Raw genomic sequence first — 19,496 nt, 5'->3', positions numbered from 1 at the left:
CAAATATATTAGCAGCCAATTGCCACATCATTAGTCTTGTACTGACTTGTTTGCTATGAACATTAGGAAATATTTCGCTTTCGGAGAACAAGAAAAATAGTTTTATTTGTGTTATACTTATTAATTTGTGCAGTTATTCATTGTCTGGTAAGTTAATGTTCAAGAAAAAATATTAATTTTTATTAAAATGTTCTATTATTTTATGTTAATAACTAGAGGCCTGGTGCATGAAATTTGTGCACAGGGGGTGGGAGTGTTCCTCAGCCCAGCCTGCACTCTCTCCAATCTGGGACCCCTCGAGGGATATCCGACTGCCCTCTCACAATCCAGGACTGTTGGCTCACAACTACTCACCTTCCTGATTGCTAGCTCCCAACTGCCTGCCTTCCTGATTGCCCCTAACCACTTCTGCCTGCCAGCCTGATCACCCCCTAATCACTTCCCTGCCAGCCTGATTGATGCCTGACTGCTCCCCTGCCAGTCTGTTTGCCCATAACTGCTCTCCCCTGCAAGCCTGGTCCCCCCATCTGCCCTTCCCTGTAGGCTTGATTGCCTCAACTGCCCTCCCTTGCAGGCCTGGTCCCTCCCAACTGCCCTCCTCTACTAGCCATTTTGTGGTGGCCATTTTTGACCACATGGGGGCAGCTATCTTGTGTGTTTGAGTGATGGTCAATTTGCATATTATTCTTTTATTAGACAGGATTACTCATTTATTTCAGCCCCTTGTATTCAGCATGTCTCTATTGAAATAAACCTACATTTCTTTTTAAAAAAAATATATTTTATTGATTTTTTACAGAAAGGAAGGGAGAGATATAGAGAGCTAGAAACGTCGATGAGAGAGAAACATCGACCAGCTGCCTCTTGCACACCCCCTACTGGGGATGTGCCCGCAACTCAGGTACATGCCCCTGACCGGAATCAAACCTGGGACCTTTCAGTCCGCAGACCAATGCTCTACCACTGAGCCAAACCGTAAACCTACATTTCTATGAAAATTGAAGCTTTTGGGTTTTTTTTGTGGCCCACATAAACTTACACCTTGTTTATTTGGCCCATGTTAGCCTTTGAGTTTGACATGCTTGGAGTAGACAGTTCTTTCGCTCCTCTTGCGTGGATGGGGATAGTATAAGCCGTCCAGAATGACCTTTAGCACTCTAAGCTCTGTGAGGTATTAATATTCCTTTTTACTTTTTAAATAACACGTGCTGCTATTAAGTATTAAATGGCAACATAAAGGTTTATGATTTAAATCACTCTTAAATTATTCAAGATCTCACGAAGGACTTTTTTGGAATAATGTCTTTCTCCACTTAGGCTGGCTTGATATTTACCTTCTTTGGCAGGACTGGTATGGCTTGGTGAACCGCCTGTTCATAGTCAGGACCCTTCTTCTCTAGTTTACGCTGTAGCAATTACTTTAACCCTCCATTTTCCCTTCACATTGCAGATATTCTCATTGTGAAAGGAAGCTTATTTGTCTTTATGTTTTCAAGGCCTGGATGTTCTGGCTGGGTTCATTGAAATAGATTCTAGCTCAGACAAAACTAGTTACAAGCATAAGATTGCTTTTTCTTTGTTTGTTTTAAAAAATATTTTTATTGATTTCAGAGAGAAAAGGAGGGGAAAAGAGAGATACCCTGTTTCCCCCAAAATAAGACAGTGTCTTATATTAATTTTTTCCTCCCAAAGTTGCGCTAGGTCTTATTTTCAGGGGATGTCTTATCTTTCCATGCACTAGTTCTTATTTTCGGAAGATGTCTTATTTTCGGGGAAACATGGTAGAAGCATCAATGATGAGAGAGAATCATTGATCCGTTGCCTCCTGCATGCCCCCTATGGGGAATGAGCTCACAAACCAGGCATGTGCCTTGAACGGGAATCAAACCGTGACCTCGTGGTTCATAGTTGAGCTCAGCCACTGAAGCGTGCAGCTGGGCTGTTTCCAGTTTTTACAAACAGCACTTCAGTGATCGTTCTTATTCATGTCTCCTTGTGTACATGTGTGAAATTTCTCTGGAGTGCATACCTGAAAGTGGAAGTGGTAGAATGTGAGGTTTGCACATCTTTGGCTTTTCCTAGATGTTACTAAATTGCTGTTCACGATGGTAATTTCAGTTTATGTGGTATGCATAAGAATTTCCATTTCCTCATAGCCTCACTAAAATTTGTTAAGGTCAGACTTCTTAAATTTTTGCCAAATTTTGGTGATTTATTCTATTAATTTGCATTTTTTAGATTACTAATGAGCACCTTAGTAATGTCAGTTGGCCATTGGGTTTTCTCTTCTGTCTCTTTCCTCCCAACTCTTTTGCCCGTTCTTCTGTTGGGTTGTTTTTAACCTACTTGATTTATAGGCTCTCTTTATAAATGCAAGATGATAATAATTTGCTAGTTATATGCACTACAGTGATCTTTTCTAAGAATCATCTCTTTTTGCTTTGGTTCTAGGGTCTTCTGAGGCATAGAAGTTGTAAATTTTAATGAAGTTAGATCTCATCCATATTTTCCTTCATGTTTGTACTTATGTCTTGAAAAACCGATCAGCTGCCTCCTGCACACTCCCCACTGGGGATGTGCCCACAACCAAGGCACATGCCCTCGACCAGAATCGAACTCGGGACCCCACAGTCCGCAGGCCAATGCTCTATCCACTGAGCCAAACCAGTTAGGGCTAGGATTTCTAATGAATACTCTTTTTTATGTACTTGCCCTTGATTTTTTTTTCTTATTTGTTTCACAATTTCTTGTTCTATTTTTAAATAAAAATTTATTTCTCTAAACATTCTAAACATACTCGTCTTGGTGTGGTAGTCAGGCTAGTCTATAGAATTAATTTCATATGGAGTGACTGCATATGCTAATTGGTGATTTTGTTGGTTATCTTTCTTAGCATTGGATTTGCTTCAGTTTTTTGGAATTTGAGTTTGCAGGATCATTCTGAGTGGCAGGTATATTTTGTTCATTTGATTCTCTCCTTCCTCACCCTCCCTACCTAATGGTTTGCACTTTTTTCCACTTGACTCCTTGAATTCCAAATTTGGAACCAGGTCTGTTAAGTTTCATGCTTTATCTTAACACTGAAAATCTCAGATTCAGCAAGAGAACCAGTGGGGGGCTGGCAAGAGACAGCCGATTCATCAATGATTCTGTCATCATTGATGTTTTCATCCCTTTCTCCCTCTCCCTTCTTCTCTCTGAAATAAAATTTAAAATTTACATATATATGGTATGATGCTTGCCTGTGGGTACTCGTGGTGGATGTTTTTAAATAAAGATCTCTTGGGTATATCTTCTTATTTCTGTTTATACCTTGAATGTTTGTTTTAATCCCACTAAAGTTGCATAACCTTGGCAAGTTGCTTCACATCTCTAATCTTTCTCCCATATTTAGATGAAGATAATATACCTTGCAGGGCTGCCTAAAGATCTAAGACAGTTCTGTGCAGGTCCTTCCCGTGGTTTAGAAGGCATTCCAGAAAGATGAGTTCTCTCCTGCACCTGTCCCACCCAACCCTTATCAGTGATTAATGATTTCCCTGGAAGAGCAAACAATTTTTCTGCAATTGTTGAATATTGAGTTCTATGTATGTCAATAGGTTAAGATGGTTGGTAGTGTCATCCAGAATTGTATATTTTATTGATTTTTTTGGGGGGGGCGGGGTGTCTTCTTGTTCTATTAATTACTGAGAGAGCTGTGCTAAAATATACAACTACAGTTGTGGATTTGTCTAGTTCTCCCTCTAGTTCTGGGTTTTATTTGTGTGTTTGTTTTTTATGACATTATTTTTTGTTGCTGTTGAACTCTTCCACATAGATTCATTTCTTGTTTTATCAGCATTATTGAGGTATAGTTGATGTAATAATAAACTGTTTAGCATTTTTAAGGTATGTAATTTGGTGAGTTTTGTCATATGTGTATAAGCCAGTGAAACCACTACCACAGTGAAGATAATGAACATACCATTACCCTTAAAAGTTTCTTTGTGCCTCTTGGTAATCTCTTCCTCCAGCTCCCTCCTCCCTCTTCCCTCCCACCTGTTCCTAACCAGGTAAACACTGATATACTTTCTGGTACTATAGATTAATTTGTATTTTTTAGAATTTTATATAAAAGGAATCATACTTTATAGACTCCTTTTTAGTCTGACTTCTTTCACCTAGCATGGTTATTTTGGTTTTGATCCATGTTGCTGTATTTATCAGTAGTTCACTCTTACTTATTGCTGAGTAGTATTCTATTATATGAATATAGCATAATTTGTTTATCCAGTCACTTATTTCTGGACATTTGGATTCTTTCCAGTTTTTGACTGTTACTATTTTCCTAATATGTATTATAACTTGTGGGATAAGTGCAAATGTAATTTACCTTGTCGTAATATCCCTTCATTTTTTCCTCTCTTTACAGCATGGGTAAGTTCTCTCTCCATGGGGATGATTTTCTTTTGCTGCCCAATAGTCAGCATCTTCACAGACATATTTGGTTGTCGGAAAACAGCTGTTGTGGGTGCTGCTATTGGATTCATTGGACTCATGTCCAGTTCTTTTGTAAGGTAAGGATTTGGTTTCTTCATGTTGGCTTTTGAGAACTGTTAGATACCTTAAAGTTTTCCTTTCAGAAACTTTGCTGTTTATAAAAAAAAAAAAAATAAATAAAAATCTTCCTTTTTGTTGCTTAAACTGTAAGCAATATGACTTTCTCGTTGTTATCCATAGCAGCAAATCAGAGCTCGAGAAATTGAATGTTTTTTGCTTACAGTGCCTAACAGATGTTATTCAGGATTTACCCTATATGTTCCCTGGAGCAAGAAAAATGTTTCTCCTTTTGTCTTTTTCTAATCACATAACAATCCTAAAAGGACTCGTACAATGAGTTGTCTAAAGCATTAGTTGTAGGTCAGCTCAATCTGAGGCCTGAAAGGTAAAGTAAGTGGTGTGTTGAAGCAGTTGTTCCATAGGCTTGATATGAAATATTTTTACTAATGGGAAAAAACTTGGTTATTTATTTCAACCCAGGTAGAGGACTCCTGTGTGCATTTTTTTTTAAAGAACACACAAAAGTAAAAAAAAAAAAAAAAAAAAAAAAAAAAAAAAAAAAAAAAAAAAAAAAAGATTATGGCAAAATGAAATGGTCAAATACAGCTTAAAAGAAAAAAAAAAATATATCAGTACCCTTTGCCTGTGTCTGTTAGAGATGTAGTTCATGCAGATGACGAGGAACTAACAGCAAAGAGCTGATGGGCATGAAGCACTTCTCCCTGCAGCTCCAGCTCTGCTAGTAAATCCCTTTGCATTCTCAGAATAATCCCCAGAGAAACACTGGTTTAATATATTGCTCTAGCTAACAGGTGATTAACAAGAAAAACCTCTTAAAATGATGTCCATTTATGTCTGCTTTAGTGGTTTAATCCTAATTTTTTTGCCTCTTTCCCTTACCTAACTATCTTCATGCACTAGTTGAAAAGCATTGTTGAATCATTAGAAAAAAACCACACATTCACATTTGTTGCTCAGATTATTTTTTAAAGATTCTGGATTTAATAAACAGAACCCTTGGTTTACTAATTTTACTCCCACCCACCCTACCCGTACCCTTTCCTCATCTCTAAAATGAGCCCCTTTCTTTCACCTAACTTAGAAAAAAAAATTTTTTTTTGAGAGAATGGGAGGGGGAGAGATAGATAGCAAAATATTGATGTGAGGGAGACACATCAATTGGTTGCCTCCTATATGCTCCCTGACCAGGTCTGGTGATCGAGCTTCCAGAATCAAACCCAGGTCCCTTCAGTCCTCAGGCTGACACTCTATTCACTGAGCCCAACCAGCTAGGGCTATAAATTTTATTTGGATTCTAAACAATTATTTTTATGTCTTGATAGAAAATATATATTCCATTTTTATAGTGCCTTTATGACTTTTTCCCTTCTAAAGTTGACTTGTAAAAAAACAAAACAATTTTGTTTGAAATAAGATTCTGCTTAGGTAATTACTTTCACTTTGTATTTAAAGGAAGTTCTAACCTTTTTATTTACTTATTTTTATAGAGGGAGAAAGGGAGATAGGGAGAGAGAGAAACATAGACATGAGAGAGATACATCAATCTGTTGCTTCCCTAACTCAGGCTCAAACCCACAAGCTAGGCATGTGCCCTCACCAGGAATTGAACCCATGACCCTCTGGTGCATGGGATGACATTCCAACCAACTGAGCCACACCAGCCAGGGCTAATTTGAGTTTTTGTTTTTGGCAATAATACAATATTGTGCTATTACCAACGTGTCAGATACCTGTTTTGATCTGGAAGCTTCCAGGTATCCATTGCAGTACCTGGGGCCCTAGCACTTGCTGAATATATTAACAATCAGGCTTTGGTAGAGAGATGACCAACAGGTAGAAAACCCATGTAATTTATTACCTTATTTGGTAGACAAAAAACATATATACAAACCTACTTACAGAAAGCAATGTTTTTCAAACTTTTTTGATGATTGAAAAATAAAAATTATGAAATGTGTTTTACATTGCGACTCAACAGAATGTCTTGAAACCATATTTACTACATGTAATGTTCTCATATTTTCCACTCAGTCCCATTGATCAAAAGATACCAAACTTTTATTTATTTATTTTAAAAATATGTGGTTTTAAATATTTTTTTCACCTCAGAGAGAGACGAAGCAAGAGGGAGAGAGGGATAGAAACATCAATGACAGAGAATCATTGGATAGCTGCCTCCTACATGCTCCCTACTGGGGAGCAAGTCTACAACCCAAGCCTGTGCCCTGACCTGGAATCAAACCATGACTTCCTGGTCAGCGCTCAAACACTGAGCCACACCGGCCTGGCGAAAGATACCGCGCTTTTAGAGCAATACGCAGGAGCAAGGGGGAATGTGGTATAAGTTCAAAGTGTTGAACAGTGGACCCACTTTTCTTGTAGTTCAAGTTCTGCCTTCTTAGGAAAACCTTCTCCAGCAATCCCAGGGCACATCATGTCCCTTCTCTGAATCCTTTTTACACACGTGACTGGCATCTTACTGACTTACACTGCACTTATTCAGTTGTCAGACTTTCAACAATTTGATCCATTTGTTACTGAGGTGAAAATTTAGAAGTAAATGAGAAGGACTCAGTGGCAGCAAAAATGCCATCACAAAGCTTTTGTACTTGATTTTTTGGGAGAGATAGGAGGTATTTCGTTTTTAAAACGGTGTCCAAAGAATGTTTTCAATTTATATTCCTGGCCCCCTGGTCTTCCAGCTGACAGCTCTACAGCACTGGGGTGTAATCACATAGCAATTGACGTTCATGATGATACTGTTGTCAGTACCATTTTTAAAAAATTTAAATTCTTTACTTTTGTTTGTTTTGTTAAATAATTATGAATTTATTAGGTCATCTGGAAAACTAGATGGCTAAGCATCAAAATGGCGCCAGCCAATTCATTATTGTTGAAAGTATTACGTAATTCTCCTTTTTCCTATTATCCTCTCCCACCCCCAGCACATGCCCTCACCCCGCTACTGCCTGTGTCCATTGAAGATACTTATATGTATGCATACAAGTCCCTTGGTTGATCTCTTACCACCACCCCAGCTCATCCTCCCCTGGTGAATACCATTTTTAATATACACCTTGAAGAAAGCAGATAAATGTATAATAGATTTAGATTCTTCCTTTAAAATTAAATAAAAAGAAAATTATAAATAAAAATAAAGAAATAGTGCCTTAAGAAGTAAGTTCCAATTATCTGGAAAACTATTTCTGTGGAAAAAAAATTGATGCAGAATAAATGAAATGTTATTTATATTTTGTTCTGTAGTATATGGAATAGATATCTTGTTTTACTAAGCAGACTATGAGTAGGGCATAACCACATTTTAAATATTTTTTTCACCAAGCACCTAGAACGTGGTAGCTGATGAATATGTATTTATTGAATCAAGAGTGGAGATACAGTAATGGGTGATCAGGGTGAGGTCACGTTAATCTGGGAGTGACTCTGGAACCTGATTAAACGATGATGCAGTTGTGGATTAACAGAGGGGAAAGGGCACCTGAAAGGTTTGCAGACATGCTTAATTTTTATCAGATTCTAGAGTTCCTGTGCCTACCTCAGCATATTGCTAGACTAGTATTATTGTCCAAAATTTAATCATTAACCAACTTTATCTTAATTTCTATTAGATAGTTTGATAAATAGCCTTCTGAATTAGACATTTCAAAGGGAAAAAAAATATTGTTTTCCTTTTCTCCTGAATTGTTTCAACGAATGTAATGATATGCTCCTTTGTTTTTATAAGATATGTATAATTACGTTACTTGGTTAAACTATGACATTCTTGACCCCTTATTTCTTTGAGACGTATGTGGCCTTATAGCTTGCGAACTGGGAGCATGCTCCATCTGCTCTTTCTGTAGTGAGAGCGTGACTCCTTGCTATCTTGCATAATGCCGAGGACAGTGCGGAACGGGGCGAAGGTTGGTCTGCAGCCCTTAGGCCAGCAAAATGAGATGCAGCTGCTCTTCTGTGCAGGTGACCCGAACGTAACCTGGGGAGGAAACATAAGGCACAGCCTTTTCCTCTGTGCCCGGGAAAACCCCATAAAATAAGGAGTTTTCATAGTTTAGACGTTTATTGAGACTGAGTTGTTTTGTGTTCCTTTCAACCCTGTCGCTTTCACTGAGGCCCGTCCTGTGTGAGAGTGGAGAGCACACAGCTTCTACCCAGGGCCGCAGGGCTCGCCGGAGATCCATGGGAAGAGAAGGAGGAACAAAAGCACCGATGACCTTAGCGGTCATTTCTCACATACCTGAGGCATTTCTGTTACCCATTCAGATTAAGTTAAAATGTTTTTAGTGCTACGTTCTTGGTTTACCAAGGTTTCCACCTGTCTTTAGCTACATTTTATTTGTAGAAAATACACTGATTAACTAAACCCACTGGCATGCGAAGGTTTTATTCTACCAAGCACATGATAAAAATAATGAAAGCCGCTTTCCATCTTTTTTCGTCTTCACACAGTTCCATCGAACCGCTGTACCTCACCTACGGAATCATATTTGCCAGCGGCTGCTCCTTTGCCTACCAGCCTTCCTTGGTCATTCTGGGCCACTATTTCAAGAAGCGCCTCGGATTGGTGAACGGCATCGTCACCGCTGGCAGCAGTCTCTTCACAATCTTGCTGCCTCTCCTCCTAAGGGTTCTGACCGACAATTTGGACCTCTTTTACACGCTGAGAATCCTCTGCATCTTCATGTTTGTTCTCTTTCTGGCTGGCTTTACTTACCGACCTCTTGTTCCCAGTGTCAGAGAGAAAGAGAGTGGAATCAAAGGAGGCAAGAGATCCTCCTTCTTTTCCCGGAGGAAGTTCAGTCCTCCCCAAAAAATTTTCAATTTTGCCATCTTCAAGGTGAAGGCTTACGCAGTGTGGGCAGTTGGAATACCGCTCGCACTTTTTGGATATTTTGTGCCTTATGTTCACTTGGTGAGTATGCTTCCTTGGCTTTGCTGGTGACAGATGTTATTTCATAACAGGAAAGCCTAGAAGAGCACATAGATCAGGTTGAAGTTGGCCTTAAAAATCTCTGGTGATCACAATTCAGGGACTCCTGAAGTTCAAGGTCTTTTAAGACAACAGCTATCAGATCATGAAAGAGAGGGAATGTTTAACGGTGTGCTTTGATATTTTAAACATCACTAAACCTAAACAAACAAAAACAACTTCAGGCATCGGTCTGAAAAACTTGATGGGTCACTGTTGCTTCAAGTGTCTTGCAAATCCTATAACTTGGGGCAAAGATGGCGCAGTGATTTTTGCCAACTTCAATAAATTCTTTTTGAAACCGTTCGGAAATTAGGTAAATAGGAAAGCCAGTGGCCTTGACACAAAGAAGCCTGACATTCACTTGTGGGTTACTTCTGGGATTGATTATTTAAGAAATGTTACCAAGTTCTCAAGGAGAATAGAGGGAAGGGTTTCACAGGAAATTAGGATCTCAAGAGCTCAAACAATTTATATTGCTTATCTCTATTTCTACTGAACCACGAAGGTGTCTAAAATATTTGCCCCTGGCAGGTATTTGCTCTAAGATACTTATTTCATGTGTTTTTCCTTTCTTCTTACCGCTGTGGCTGATAGTGTATTTACAGGTCAACATACTTGATAAAGATAAATGATACTAAGATACATTTTTCTTTTGTATGCATACTATGTGTGTGAACCAGAATCCTATTTAGCTTTTAGCCTACTTTTGGACATTCGTGTGATTTTTCCTTAAAGTTTTAGCGAAAGTTTGTAACATAGGTAAAAAAATTACGGGGCACAAGGGGTTAGCTGGTAAACTGCATGTTCAACACTGCGGGTTCCTATGCCCAGTTCATAGGAATTAGGTTAAGGAAACATGAAGAGAGATGCCAGGCATGTCCTGGATTCAAGAATACTTTTATTTCTCAGTTCTCCTTATTCCTTATTTGCCAGAGGCGTGGGGGAAGCATCTGGGATGACCACAGGGAAGACAAGAAGAACTAGTTTTTAGTTCTGTGAGGCACTTGGCATTTTTTAGTGACTGAGGTTCTAGGTAAAATGAGTTAGTATGTGACCCCTGTCACATATGCAGTAAGTGGCTACATCTCAATCTAATGATCCATCGCACACTTTTTAGGAAGACATATCTGAACCATTGGAAACTATATTTTTGTTGTTGGGCTACAGATCCATTGTGGAAGGATCAGCTTTACCAATTTCCTCTTCCATGGCTTCTCTTATTAAGATAACATTTGTTATGTTCTTTTCAAAGATGAGTAGAGTTTAAAAAAAAAAATTCTCTTTGGTACTATAAGGTGAACACACCCAGATAAATCAGTCTCTCAGCTTTGCTATACCAAATATTTATCAAAGCACAAGTAGTAGGCAATTGTCTAGTTATTCCTGGTAATATTTTTATAATTTGTAAACTTAACATATACTATTTCATTTGATCACAAGAAATCTGAGGCAAAATAAATATCATTAGCCTGGAAAGCAGATCCATTGTTAACAAAGATGCTTCTCTCTCCCACCATGGAGCATGCCTGCACCTTTCCCGTTCCCCTCCTTGTCTCCCTCAGGCACAGCTCTCCTAAACTCCGAGGGACTCCCGGAGACTTGCCCCCAGGGGAGCAGTGGGCAGAGACAGCTCCTCCCAGGCTCACCCCGTGAAAGAAGTGTCTGACTTCTCAGTGAGCCACAGCAGCTCCACTACTCTTTCTCCTGTTGCTTCTTCTATCCTAAGACCTTCCGTGTTTCATTACCCCCCAGCTTTAATAAACATAGCCTCAAAATAAAAGAAGAAAAGAAACGATGTTAAGTGACTTCCTAAGGATCATATAACAGCAAAGCATGGCTTGGCTCCCTCCCACTGTGCTTACCTGGAGGCACATCTAGTATAGCCTCACTTTGGAGCACAATGGGCTACTTCCCAGGCTATACCACCGGATATGCCCATCTTATTTTTGTTGTTGTAGCTAATCCTCACCCAAGGATATTTTTTCCATTGATTTTTAGAGAGAGTGGAAGGGAAGGAGGGGGAAGAGAGGGAGAGAGAGAGAAACAGAGAGACATTGATGTGAGAGAGATACATTGTCTCCTGCATGCATCCTGATTGCGGTGGGGATCGAACCTGCAGCCCAGGTATGTGCCCTTGACCAGGAATTGAACCCAAGACCCTTCAGTGCACAGGCCAATGCTCTATCCACTGAGAAACATGGGCCAGGGCAGATATGCTCATCTTACTGGGGGGAAGTGAATATGCCTAATAAAACTTAATAAATATGTTATGGTCACGTCCTTAAACAAATTTCTTAGTAGTGAGTGATGAGGAAGATGGTGCTACAGACACTTTGGTCACCAGAAGACTATAAATCAGGAAACACAGGAGCAGTGAGGTTTTTTCCGGCTCTGATATCAAGCCAGGCCTCTTTCTGCTTTTCCTCCTTTAGGCATGTTTTCTTAGGAAAGGTGTTGATATTCGAGATTTTCTCTTTGTCAAACTGTTGTGGCACTGACAGCCATGTTGGAGAGCAAACACCAGACAGTTAAATGCCATGTAGGTGTTTGAAACTCGTGTCTGATGGGTGCACTGAGTTGTCCATCTGTTATAATGTAAGGTTTGAATTAAGGACATTTAATCCAGACTTTCTGGAATGTGACACCTCTTTCCTCCTCAGCGTGGGAAAAGGTGTCTCAAATCTTTCCAAAGACCAGTAGATGAGGTTCAGTTCATATTAAACCCTTTTTGGGTGTTGAAGGGCATAGATACCTAAGGGTAAGAATCTGTCCTGAAGGAACATAAAATCTAGTAATGTCATAAAGATCATTATAGCTTAGAAAGGACGTTTACATAAATTATCTTATTTAATCTTCAAAATAATGCGTTTGCTGTGATGTATCATTCTTCATGGATGAGAAGACCGAGGCACTGAGATTTGAAAATTTGCCTGGGGGTCCACAGAGAGAGTGACCGATAAATAGTTTAGTACCTAAATGCAGGATTGTAGGATGGGAAAAGGTAAAGGTTCTGAAGTAAGACAGATCTGAAGTAAGACAGATCTGGGTTTGAGTCCTGGTTTTGTTCTTTACTAGTTGGACAACCTTGGGTAACCTCTCCAAGCATTAGTTTCTTCATCTATAAAATAGGGATAAACCCAACTTTACAAAGTTGTTGTAAGGATTAGAGAAAATGTATCTATGTAAAGCATCTATCCAGGTCTGGCATAAATATGAGTTATTTTAAGACAATGTGGGTGCCGATTAAGTAGTTTTAGGGGCTATAGCATCAAAGGAGAAAGATGGTATCCATTTGGAACGGTGGTTAGTTAAAGACTTCACAGGATTGGGCCTTGAGCATAAGATTTGGGTTAAAACCGAATCCTTAATCAACTAGGGAACTAATTTGTCTATCTAGGTCTTTTTAAAGATTCAGAATGAAGTGCTCTTGTGGTTATGTTAAAATCCTAAGATCTTGTTTATTAGACTGTTCATGATGATTTGAGAGGGGGCTCTGTATGCTTTATAGCAATCTTGCTCTCAAAGCAAGGTTGGAGGTCTTATCTTTTAGTGTCACTTTTACAAATAAAGCGTCATATATTGTTCCTTGGAAGCTCCACATGATCTCTCTTAGGCCTGCCCACTTACAGTCTCCATTGTGAGGGTACAGATGAATTTCGCTGAGACCTGACTCTAAATAACCATTTCTAATAGCAGCTGCTCCCGTTTTTATGAGGTGCCCCTTCTGACTAAGAATTTGTTTAGTTTTCTGGGTAAAGTTGCTATGGCTTCTCCTTCTCCAGTTTTTCTTCATTGGCTTCCAGAAGCTCAACACTCTCTTAGTTTTCCGCCTACCTCTCCATTGGAAATGAGATGATACGTCATTCCTTCTTAGTTTCTTGGCTGACTCCTTTTCACCTGATTCCTGCATATCAGCTTGCCCCTCAATCTATCTATCTATATCTATATCTATATCTATCTATCTATCTATCTATCTATCTATCTATATATATATATATTTTTTATTTTTATTTTTATTTTTTTTTATTTTTTTTTTTTTTGCCCAGCAGGATTGGCTCAGTGGTTGAGTGTTGACCCAAGAATCAAGAGGTTACTAGTTTGATTCCCAGTCAGGGCACATGCCTGGGTTGTGGGCTCGATCCCTAGTAGGAGATGTGCAGGAGGCAGCCAATCTGTTTCCCTCTCGTTGATGTTTCTCTTCTCTTGCTCCCTTCTTCTGGCTCTAAAATCAATTAAAAGCATATTTTAAAAAACATTTTTTATTGATTTTTAGAGAAAGAGGAGGGAGAGGGAGAAAAAGAAACATCAATGTGAGAGGGGAACATCAATTGGCTGCCTCCTGCATTGGGAATCAAACTAGTAACCTTTTGGTGCATGGGACGATGCTCAACCAACTGAGCCACACTGGCAAGACACCCTAGATCTTTTTATTCTATTGATGGTTTCATATAAGCAATTTATTTTAATCTCACTATTTTAATCTTTAAAATTCTCTGCTTTGATGCCACAATTACTGTTCGTATTTTGTACTTGGAAGACAATCTGGTATTCATAATCATTAAACAATTAACAAATAAGCACAACTCAGCAAACCTCAGAATAATTGAATAATACTAATGCCATCTGTTGATGGAGGAAAGAGTTGATGTGTTTTGCCTTGAACCACAAGGCATACGTTGAAGTAATAACCTAATAAACCGAAGAAAGTTCAGTGTCTCTGTCATAATTGTAAGTGTAGGGATGGAGGGAAAAGGGATTTTTGGTGGCCATCCTCATTAACAAGGAAAGCTAGACAATTGGTGTCTGCCTCCTGTGTAGCAACTGAAAGCTCACAGAGCCGTGGTGGTGTGTATAAGACTAGGATGAGGATGCGGGAGCCGGAGGCTGACTACAAGTCCACATAGCTTTGGAAGGGCACTGACCACAGAGCAGTGACCATGGTGACACAAGTTTCTCAGTGGTTTCTCAATGCTCCATCCTCAATATGAGGAAGAGGATTTAACTTTAATTGCTTCACATCTCCACACCACCACTCACTCACCTTTGAAAACAGATATTTAGTACCTGTGTTCTTCGACTCTGTAACAGGATAGCGGGGTAGCTTTAGTTTTTAAGTTTTAAATCCACATAGTTCTCTGTCAAAGAAAAGATGACTGACTCGTGTTGAAATCTTCAGCATGTCTATTAGCCTGTTGTTTTTTTAAAAATCATAATTAGATATGTGTGTCAGTTTTATGGCAGATAGTAATCGACTTTCTCAAAAGAAACTTCAACCTAATAGACGGACTCATTTGCCTGACGCCATGATTAATGACAAATCATTTGCTTGCTGATAGGGTCATTAAGTGGACACCACGACCAGTTGTAATTTGGAACAAACAAGTTGTACTTTTTAATTAGAAATGAAAATTTGAGGCAAACAAATCAGTAAGTTGAACATGTAGTGCCTCGAGAGATATTTTATAGCCTTGATTAATGCCAAACGCTCTCATGGGTCAAAAATGGAATGTGGCTGTTAAACCTCTGTTCATGTTGCAGTCCCAGCAGGAATACTGCACTAAGCCTGGAGCTCAGGGCAACTAGGAATAGCTTTTAACTGTGTGGCTTCCTTGGAGGGAGTTCAGGTTCACTTGTCAAGACTCTATCATGTGTCAAGCATGTTCACAAAAATCTCACATAACCATCACAAGGCTGAGTGAAATAAGTGTAATAAATAACTATTGTATATACTCAGACCTAAGGAAATGACTCTGCTAGCTGCACTTGTTCAAGGTCACTCATGAGTTATGCTCATCTGAGATTTGAACACTCTAAGCCTTATGTTCTTTTTTTGAAAGAGTCTGCTGGCCCTTCATTGGGTCAGAGTTGGAAAGCTGCCCGTTATCAGCCACTCTGGACCTAGACCAAAGTTTTCTTCATCTTGCAAGTTTCCCTTCCGTCTCTTAGGGGCTCTCTGGGAAATCTCCCAGTTAGTGTGAAATCCAAAAAGACTTCACTTAGAATTTGATTTTTGGAGTTTTGTCAGAAATATCAAAAGGTTTGAACACTTGACTAAAAAGGATCACAGATTATTATGAAACAGTATTTCATTATATATTTTACCAAAGTGACAATGAAAGATTACAAAGACAAATGCAGAAAGTTAGCTCTTACTATTGAGAAGATTCAGTTTTCTTAAGTAATCACAGACCTGGTTAAAATAATATAAAACACAGAGATTTGCTTTCAACAGATTACTCAAAAAAACCTTTAGGGGGTGAAAAAAAATAAGTTTTAGTTTTACATAAATACACCATTGATATTAAATTAATTTAAAAATCCTTACTAATAATATAATTTTTAGCCACAGGTAAAATTCTCTCTCTCTTCAGCTTTTTGTATATATTTAGTTTATTCTTCATAACCAGAAATTCTAATTTAGACAAAATTATTCTCACTTCCTTTAACAAAAATGCAGCTTCACTTCTCATACCTTTTTGTAGTAAAAAATACATCCTACTTTCCTTTTGGTCTGAAAGGCTAGGTGCTTGGCTCTGGGTGAAAGAGTCTGCTAACTCAATTGGCTGCAGGCAGAATCCTTTAACCCAGTGACTTTCAATTGGTGTGCCAGAAGAATTTTTAAACCTGCAATACTTGACTATTTAGTCAGGGGCGCTGACCTCTTTTTCCTTAGGTTGTCAAATAAAAAATTGACAACAGCCAATTCAACAAGTGTGAATGCCCTGTCTTGAACCATAAGTATATAGGTCATATGATGGAATTGCATCTTATTGTCACATCACATAATAAGGTGGTGTGTGATTAATTGTTGGTACCAGAAATTCTGTAGAATTGTCTCCCATCTCAAACAGACCTGACCTGGAAAGGAAAGATGTTTAGATCTGGAGCTGAACTCAGAGAGCAGAGTGAAAAGCCGGGGAGTGTGGGGGGGACGGACTTACCAATGTCCTGAGGGTATTTGGAGAAAGACGATGGACTTTCTCCAATTGTGTTTGTGGCGCTGTGCCTGTTTCTCAATGTCCTAGAATGCCATCCGAAGTTCACTTGCTTCTCAAGTGTCACCAGATGTGTTAAAAAATTCAACTGAGTAAATTTGAAGATCTAGTTGGCTTTACTAAACGATTGATAAATCAGGCAGCATCTCATCTAGCACCTAGAAGGACACTCTGCTGAGCTGTACAAAATGGAAGGTTTTTATAGGTAGAAAGAGGGTGGGACTAAGAAGTTAAAAGAGTGGATTATTTCAGGCAAGGACTCCTTCCCTTGGGAGACTGCAGGGAGTCTAAACAGGCAGATGACCTCACTACTGTTCAGGAAATCTCAAACTCACTGGTTTAAAATGCCTCTCCCAGGAGAGGCTGAAACTGCAATTAGGATATTAAGTATTGGTTTGGTGATGTGGCTTAGCAAAAGTGACTCCATTTTGGCCTGTTTCATCCTTCTTTTTTTTAGACTGGTTAGGAACTAACGCACAGAAAGATTAAGTTGCTTGTTAGAACTCACAGTTATACAAGTGGCAGAACCAGGTGTAACATCCAAGAATTTCCATGCTCCATAAATGAAAGCTTATCATAGCCAAAAATGTATATGTGTACATAGTAAAAACAGAATTATGTAATCAAGAGAAGAAATTGTTTTTCACTATACATAAGCCTAAGTAAACTCATAGGATTCCTTTTCCAATCAAGAGATTGACCACTTTACCATTTTGACAGTCCAGTTCTTCAAAGTTGCCAGTAGCAGTTAAACTGGCTTTATTGACTTGGGATAGCAGTCCATCTCTGATGCCAGCAGCTTCTCATCCTAGAGGAGTCTTTGATGTTTGTTGAAGGTGGAGGCGAGTGTCAGAGACAAGGATAGATGTCCATTTGAAGTTAGGCACCTGAGAAGGTCCCTTCTAACGAGGTTGGAAAGTTCCTTATATTTGATGTCCTTTCCAAAAAACAAAATCTAAACTCTTTGTCTCCTGGAAGCTCACTGTGAAAGGAAATGGCTATCTATTTGTCATTTTCTTGGAGTGACTTTATCACACCTTGGCAATAGTGTAAGATGTCAGCTATGTCTAGTTCCTTCTCCTAATTTAACTCCAGCTTAAACACACTATGATGCATGAAGGAATGCAAAAAACAAAAAATGGGGTTGTTTAAGGAGCTTCGAAGAACCAAGTAAGTGGCTGTCTTGGGTTTCCCAAGCCCTATTTGTGTAATTTCCAACTATTGTTTACCCATGCGACACACCCTGGAAGTTTCTTCCATTGCCTGTTTTACAATGCTTCCCATGCCATCTGTATAATAAAGGCCTAAGCCACCTTTACAGCGGAACGAACAGAATGACCGGTCGCCATGATGTGCACTGACCACGAGGGGGCAGATGCTCAACGCAGGAGCTGCCCCCTGGTGGTCCTTGCGCTCCCACAGGGGAGCACTGCTCAGCCAGAAATGGGCGGGCTCACAGCTGGCGAGCACATGGCAGTGGCAGGATCCGCGCCTGCCTCCCTGGCAGCGCTAAGGAGCAGCAAGCAGGTGGGTGGTAAGGAGCGAGGGGTCCCGGCTGGGGAGAGGGTGCAGGCCGGGCTAAGAGACCCTCCTCCATGCAGGAATTTTGTTCACCAGGCCTCTAACATAACATAAAAACAAATCTTTTGAGGTGATCCAAGGGCTTCTGGAACACTGCAAAGTTCTTCCTACATATATTGAGATTTTAAACCTCAATTTGCACTGAAAACTAAGAAGTAAGCAATTAGCATTATTTCGCTTGGTAAATTTATGAAGAAATTTTATAACCTCTATAAACATATTTCAATGATGTCAGAGTCAATTATTAACATTACCTTATTTTTGTAAACCCAGGTAAAGTAGAAATAGTGTATTTGAATTCAGTAACTCAAAAGACATGTCTGTTCTACTTAAACCAACAAACTTTAACTTTTATTTACTAAAGAGTAACCATAGATCACGTGCACTTGAAAAGCATTTGAGGTAGTTTCTATATTTCTGATAATTTTAGAATACACAATCTTTACAACTGCTTGCCTTTAAGTTAATTTTAATAATACCATCTGGCCGAAGCCGGTTTGGCTCAGTGGTGGAGCGTCGGTCTGCGGACTGAAGGGTCCCGGGTTCGATTCCGGTCAGGGGCATGTACCTTGGTTGCGGGCACATCCCCAGTGGGGGGTGTGCAAGAGGCAGCTGGTTGAAGTTTCTCTCTCATCGACATTTCTGGCTCTCTTTCTCTCTCCCTTCCTCTCTGTAAAAAATCAATAAAATATATTAAAAAATAATAATAATACCATCTGGAGGTAGAAAATTTTCTCAATTTACAGCATACATATACTAGTATAGACACAGACCTAAACAGAGACCTGTTGTCATGAGAAAAACTCAGTTTATAAAAGAACAGTTGGATATAAGTGTTGTTTTCGAAGCATTCACTGTTTATATCTGTCCTTGACAAGTCAAGTTCCAGATGACTTTTCCCCATTTAAAAATAAGGGCATCATTTTTAATACCTTAAAGGATTGGTTTGACACCTAAAAGACATAGGTTGTTGATCTATTTGTGTATGGTAAATCCTCTTTTCGAAGCTTTGAGAGACCAGTGAAAATACAGCTGGCTTTCTCTAATTGTGCACGCAAAATACTAATTTATGAATATTAAAGGAGACTCATCTTGGCCTTCTTAGTATTAATGGAAGGCGGACTACCCGGGACTTGTTGACCTGGGAGGCACCAGTTCTCGGGGATTGGTTGTGTTACCACCTGGATGCCTGGTACTGCCCACCTCTGTCTGCCGCTTCGGATCTGGGGACCTGAAACAACTATCTTCACCCCACTGACTCTGGAAGCAAGTATCATTTCTCTTTCTGAGCTGGGGAGACCTCAGTCTCTCATTTAACCAGTGAAGATTTTGTTCAGACTACAAGTTTTAACAATCCAGCTAAAAGCAGC

General features: G+C 39.4%; 1 protein-coding gene across 1 annotated transcript in view; it reads left to right on the top strand.

The window, feature by feature from the left end:
* SLC16A10 (solute carrier family 16 member 10) overlaps positions 1-19,496 on the top strand; it is an 88,801-nt gene that overhangs the window by 48,350 nt on the left and 20,955 nt on the right. Inside the window, exons 2-3 of the mRNA XM_036414579.2 lie at positions 4,412-4,556; positions 9,028-9,490. Of these exons, the coding sequence (XP_036270472.1) occupies positions 4,412-4,556; positions 9,028-9,490 (608 nt within the window). The remainder of the gene's footprint in view (positions 1-4,411; positions 4,557-9,027; positions 9,491-19,496) is intronic.

Source organism: Pipistrellus kuhlii, unplaced genomic scaffold (assembly GCF_014108245.1).
Source record: "Pipistrellus kuhlii isolate mPipKuh1 unplaced genomic scaffold, mPipKuh1.p scaffold_m20_p_5, whole genome shotgun sequence".
NCBI lineage: Eukaryota > Metazoa > Chordata > Mammalia > Chiroptera > Vespertilionidae > Pipistrellus > Pipistrellus kuhlii.
Note: the sequence above shows the minus strand (reverse complement) of the source record. Positions and strands in the feature narration are given on the sequence as shown.